This window comes from Cibotium barometz, chromosome 49, assembly GCF_041138505.1.
Source record: "Cibotium barometz isolate CiBa-2024 chromosome 49, ASM4113850v1, whole genome shotgun sequence".
Classification (NCBI taxonomy): domain Eukaryota; kingdom Viridiplantae; phylum Streptophyta; class Polypodiopsida; order Cyatheales; family Cibotiaceae; genus Cibotium; species Cibotium barometz.
In genome coordinates, this window is record NC_141094.1 from 44381391 (window position 1) to 44387552 (window position 6162).

Sequence of the window (6162 nt, forward strand, 5' to 3'; positions counted from 1 at the left end):
AAGGCTCCAACACCCTATTCACCGGGGGCCGAGACCGGAAGGTAAAGGTTTGGGATTGCGAGTCCGGCCGATGCATCCAGGCCATCCCTTTAGAGGGAGAGGTTGGGTGCCTCTTCAGCAATCCCGAATGTCTGTTTCTCAATCCGGCAAAAGCCCGTCCGTCAATCAATCGATCGAACGGAACTTCTCAAGTCCGGCAAAATCCGTCCGTCAAAGTTCTACCGGAGCCTTCCATTTCTCAATCTTCTGACCATGTCCTACCAGTACCTGTTTAAGTACATAATCATCGGCGACACAGGTTAATTTAACCTTGTTTCCGAATAGGAGAGTGAATATGCATGAGTAAAGGCTAAAGCCATCCTTAAGGATGCTGGCGCGGCATCTCTAATTTCTCTAGGTCAATACTGAGACCAACTCCTCTCTATCGTAGGGAGCCTATACGTGACCACCGATATTTCCTCGCCGGAATGAAGTATTTTACTTTGCAAGCAGAGAACGACATGGTGTACGCGGCCTCTCTTCTTTGCATCCTTCTGCATCTGTGTGCCTCAGCCGAAGCTGGGCGCTGGATACAGTGCCGTTGCCTGCCGAGTTCGGATTGTTGGCCTAGCAATGCTTCATGGGTTGCCTTCAACTTCTCCTTGGGAGGGCGGTTGCTGAGTCCTCACCCTCCGGTTGCCCCGTGCCATGTCCCGGGCCTGGATACCACGGCATGCCAGACGGCCACGCGCAACTGGCGCAACCCATTCTGGCGCGCAGATCAGGCCGGGGCCATGCAGCATCCCAACAGAGAGGCGGACGGCGACGCAGGCTGCATTCTCACATCCGACCCATACACAATTTGCTATCAAGGAGCGGTCCCCACCTACGCCGTGGAGGTGTCGGAGCCCTGGCAAGTGCAAGTGGCTGTGCGGTATGCAGTCCAGCACAACCTTAGGCTCACCATAAAGTCCACCGGCCACGACTTCCTGGGCAGAAGCACGGCGCCGGGATCGCTCAACATCTGGATGCACCGTCTCAAGGAAATCACATTCTACGACTCCTTCATTCCACAAGGCTGCCATTCTAGTGTTTCGGAGGTCCCTGCCGTGACAGCTGAGGCGGGAGTCCAATGGCAAGAGCTTTATGAGGCTGTAGACACTCAGAATAGAGTAGTAGTTGGAGGGATGAGCGCCTCCGTGAGCGCTGCGGGAGGTTACATGCAAGGAGGCGGGCACAGTCCGCTCTCTCCTTTATTAGGCCTGGCGGCGGACAACGTCCTAGAGCTCAGAGCTGTGACAGCCGACGGGAGGCTGATAACGGCCAACGCCTGCCAAAACCAAGATCTGTTCTGGGCACTCAGGGGAGGAGGAGGAGGAACTTTCGGCGTCGTCGTCTCTGCGACGCATAAAACGTTCCCCGCTTTGAGTAGCGTCCTTGGGGTTCACTATGTGACCCGGGCCATGACCCTTTCTTCTTTTAAGGGCTTGATTGCAAAGTTTGTGGAGTTGCAATCCTCGCTATCAGACGCCGGTTACTGGTCGGGATATTCCTACATTAGCCCCATGATCATCTCAGCAAATTACACGCTTCCCAATTCTGACGCCGCGTCCACGGCCATTACCGCCTTTGAGCCCCTCACCACCTATGTTGATCAGCATCCCGGCGAGATGACCATCAGCCAAACCAACCAAGCTTTCCAATCCTTCCAAGCATGGCACAGTTCTGTGATGTGTACAGTAAACCCAGGGGTTTGCTCCGATGCCACGGACTCCAACGTCGCCATCGCTTCGCGGCTACTCCCAAAGGCGGTGTTGAGAGAAAATGCGGCGGAGGTGGCCGGATCTTTCATTCAGATTCTAGAGAGTGGCGTGGACGTTATCATCGGCCACCTTGTTGGTGGGGGAGCGGTTGCCACCAACCAAAACAACGCTGTGAATCCGGCGTGGCGAAAGGCCCTGTGGCACGTTGTCCTCGCATCCACCTGGGACGACTATGCAAGTGCTGACATCAAGGCAGCCAAGATGCGTACCCTCACGGAAACGAATGGGCTTCTCCGCGACTTGACTCCTGGTTCGGGATGCTACTTCAACGAGGCCGACTTCAACGAGCCCGATTGGCAGACTTCCTTCTTCGGCGACAGCTTCGACCGCCTCAATCTCATCGAGAACCTGGTGGACCCCATGCCTTGTTCACCTGCACAAAGTGCGTGGGCAGCGAGGATTCCACCGACGACCCCTGCTGCCTGCCTTCCTCCGAGATAACAGGCGTAGATGTACCTTAGAAAATCATATATGCATTTGTATGATTACTCGTTTTGATTTGGAATTTCTAAGCTTTGCTATACAATCATATGTATCAAGAAAAGAATTATTATGCCATAAAAACCTGATGTGTCCACAAAATGTGAAGCATGTGTGCACGTGTGACGACCCAAACCTGTTCTTGATCACAAAATGTGACCCGAATCTGATCGGCCTGGTTCTTCATCCATAGAGTGACTCGACCAACCATGAAGAGAAGGTGGATTGTAAGTGTAGAGATTTGGGCTAATCTTTTTGAAACTTCCATCCAATGCCTTGTTCACCTGCACAAAGTGCGTGGGCAGCTTTGCTTTACAATCATATGTATCAAGAAAAGGTGGCCTTGTTTTGCAACCTTATTTTCTAAGAGGCTTTCTCTAGAGGGTTTAAAGGGTTTAATGCTAGCACTAGAGAGAGAGAGAGGGGTCCACCTTGTGAGAAAATGCTCAACTTATAAAATACATACTTAGGTAGTACATACACATGTATATATACACCGACACATATACAAAATAATATATATGAAAGGCCCACTCTTGGATTGTAAGTGTAGAGATTTGGGCTAATCTTTTGAAACTTGCATCCATGTTACAAGTCATATAGGTGAATGCTTTTGGATGTCAATATTTAATCGTGGAAACTTTATTTTAAGTATATACATACAATGTTTTTTAAAATTAATGTAACTCCATATAGATAGATTGGACATATGGTCCTAACACTCAGGATACCTTTTTAGCTTATCCCTTGCCCATATAGCTGAAGTCCTTAATGTGGAGATCAAGTCCCATCCTTGCTCACTATACAGGCTAGAGAGCAACATGTGAAAATAAAGTGATGCTAATTGATCATATGTTCCATCCTTGCTCGCTACACACTAGAGAGCAACGTGTGAAAATAAATGGAGGCAAATTGACCTGATAAACCCATAGTGAAAACCAAAATAACGATATCTCTAACTTGCCTTAAAGACTAAAAAAGAACAACAAATTCAAGAGCTTTTGTTTTTTAAGTCAAGGTTATATTCTTCAAAATGAATGCACAATTAAGTCACAATTATGTCATGTACATGTGCTTATCCCTTACATGGTTTTTTTAAATTCTCATTACCTTGACTCCTATATTTGGATTCACATAGATGTAGGTCATCATACATAAGTTGTACCATCCTTTTGAGTCAATCCACCAATTTAATTAGCTTGATGTTTACCTTGATGTTATCTAGCTCCTTACATAGATGTGAGGTTCATAAAAGAAAAGTTGCATCATCCTTTCCATCATATCACATTCCATGTTTTAAAGGCTTCTCTTAGCCCTCCACATAGCTTAGAATTGCAAGCACACTACACATTACAACACAACAAGATGTAAGCGATTGAGATGACGAAGCTAATGACAAAAGCATTTCTCTGTTTGAATCTCAGAAATGAACGTGTTCGTCTCTGACCTCGGCTCGAAAAACAAAAAAACAAGATGTAAGGTTAATAAAAAACAAGTTGCAAAATCCTTTTCATCATATAATCAGATTCCATGTTTCAAAGGCTTCTCTTAGGCTCCACATAGCTTTAGTATTGCAAGCACACTAAACACTACCACGAATCAAGATTAAGATGTAAGGTCAATGTTATCTAGCTCCTTGCGTAGATGTAAGCTCAATCAAAGAGAAGCTACAATATCCATTCTATCATATCGCATTCCATGTTTCAAAGGCTTCTCTTAGCCTCCACATAGCTAGTATTGCAAGCACAATACACACTACCACATAGCTAGTATTGCAAGCACAATACACACTACCACACATCAAGATTAAGATGAGAAAATCGTCTTTTTTAATCTTTTCTATTATCATATGTAAGTTGCAACATTATTTCAATCAAATCACATTGCATGTTGAAAGTTGTATCTTCCAAGCTCCGCATTACTAAAGTTTCTACAACTCAACACACCACAAGATTATGATGGAATAGTAACTTTAAGATCATTTCACCCATATGAAAGAATCAAGAGCATGGTGCGTGAAGAATAGAAAAATACACTATTATTTCCTCAATATGTTTCAAAGTAGAGCTTACCCTTGCACTATAAGAAATAGGGAGGGTATAGCAACATTTCTATCCTCTAGAGAGAAAATCATGTTTTATGGTGACAATGTGACCGATAGCCATACCAATGTCTTAGCTTAAGAAAATTTTTCCCTTTTTTTCCTCTCTCGTTATCGTATCATCGTTGGTATAGGATCGTCATTATAAGGGTTGACAAGAGTGAGTCATTATGAGTATCGAAATGTAAATAGATGATGCACATACTATCACTTTTACTGACTTTGGTTGTGAAAATGAGTGTCAGAATAAGCATTGGAATATGAATATACAATGCACACACTGATGCTTTTACTGAATTTGGTTAAAATTGATGCTTATTTCAACTCTTTCTTTAAAAAAAAGGGTATAATGGGATACAACGGGACTAGCAACTTTGCCAATGCACAATAGGTACTCAGGTTTGGCATATACTTTATCTATATTGTCGGGAGTATCATTTTCATTGTTGTGTTACAAAAACATAGCTCTAACAAAAATAGTCTATCTACTCGTGATCATTTCCACCATTGCCTCTTTCCCCTTCCTTGTCATTGCGAGCCTCTTACGGAACTCCTTGCATAAATATAGGCAAATCATAAGTTATATGCTACCAAACCATAAGCTACATGCTTCTATACTTAATTATAAGACCATTATGCTTACATAGTTGACAACATGGGCCCAATTAATTAGATGCCCTTCTTGCTTCAACTTCTCGAGCAATGCAAATGTTATGTGCCTCCATTCATAATTGTACTCATCTTTCATATAGGCAGGATGAGTTGCCTCCTTCTACACACATTATGAAAGATAATTGAGCACACGTATGGTATAAAGCTATGCATAAACACATGAGGTAAATGTTGTTGAGATATATCCCGCAATATGTACGTGTGTGTGTGTGTGGTGTGAACACACCCTCAGCCCAAGAGAGATGAAAAAGTGAGTGAGAAAAGAAGCGAGATGACAATGGATGTTGTATGTGAGAAACAAGGAACAATGGAACAAGGTGAAGGAGGAGGTTGAAGAAGGTATCTGTGTTGTTTTGTTTACACCACATATACACACGCTTTTGTTAAGATTACGGTTTCAGAGCAATGTCAGTTTCCCGCTCTCATTCTGCCTTGAGCTTGTCAATGCCAATGGTGGTCGACTTCCCAGAGGCGACATGGCCAATGACAAAAATACTAATGTGAGTTTTCTCCTTACCCGTAGAAGCGGCGTGCAAGAAGACGGAAATGCTCCAAAGCCCAAGAGTTCCAAAGAGCAACTGAAACACTGGGAAAATGCTCCAAAGCCATAGAGTGCCAAAGAGCAGCTGAAACACTGCGGAAGAGGAGGCAGGCTGAGATAGATACGTTGAGGGTTTAAAGACTCATTATGTGAAGAGCCTGCATTGTTCAACTCATTATGTGAAGAGCCTGAAATCAGCAAGTGGAATAATCATGGTAGAGAGCTCACCAATTACACAGATTGTGGGTGAGAATTTGACAAAGGACAATTTTAGCGTGTGGTCCTATCGGATGGAGAATTTTCTGGATGGGAAAAGGAGTGTGGCAGCTTCACGGGTGACAAGTGCCCGAGTTTTCCCATGTGGCGGAAGATGAAAAGAAGGCCTACAAAACGTGGGTTGAAAAGTCGAGAAAAATGCTACATTGGATCTCTATTTCCATATCAGAGAGCCTCATACCGCACACAAAGAAGGCGAGTACACGTAAATATGCCTAGGATATCATCGTGAAGATGTATGGTATGAGTATTGAAGCGAGGAAAATTCAGTCGAACCAGATATTGCATGG

The 6162-nt window shown here is 44.3% G+C and overlaps 1 protein-coding gene across 1 annotated transcript; it reads left to right on the top strand.

Annotated features, from left to right (window-relative positions):
- Positions 1-467: 467 nt before the first annotated feature.
- Positions 468-2663, top strand: LOC147610621 (putative FAD-linked oxidoreductase ARB_02478). The gene is made up of 2 exons (XM_086786596.1): positions 468-2160; positions 2551-2663. The coding sequence occupies exons 1-2, from the start codon at positions 468-470 to the stop codon at positions 2661-2663; spliced, it is 1806 nt and encodes a 601-aa protein (XP_086642722.1).
- Positions 2664-6162: the final 3499 nt, after the last annotated feature.

Coding starts and splice junctions, on each gene's coding strand:
- LOC147610621 (XM_086786596.1), top strand. CDS start 468: ATGAAGTATTTTACTTTGCAAGCAGAGAACGACATGGTGTACGCGGCC. Junction 2,161..2,550: donor CATCGAGAACCTGGTGGACC/CCATGCCTTGTT, acceptor TGAAACTTCCAT/CCAATGCCTTGTTCACCTGC.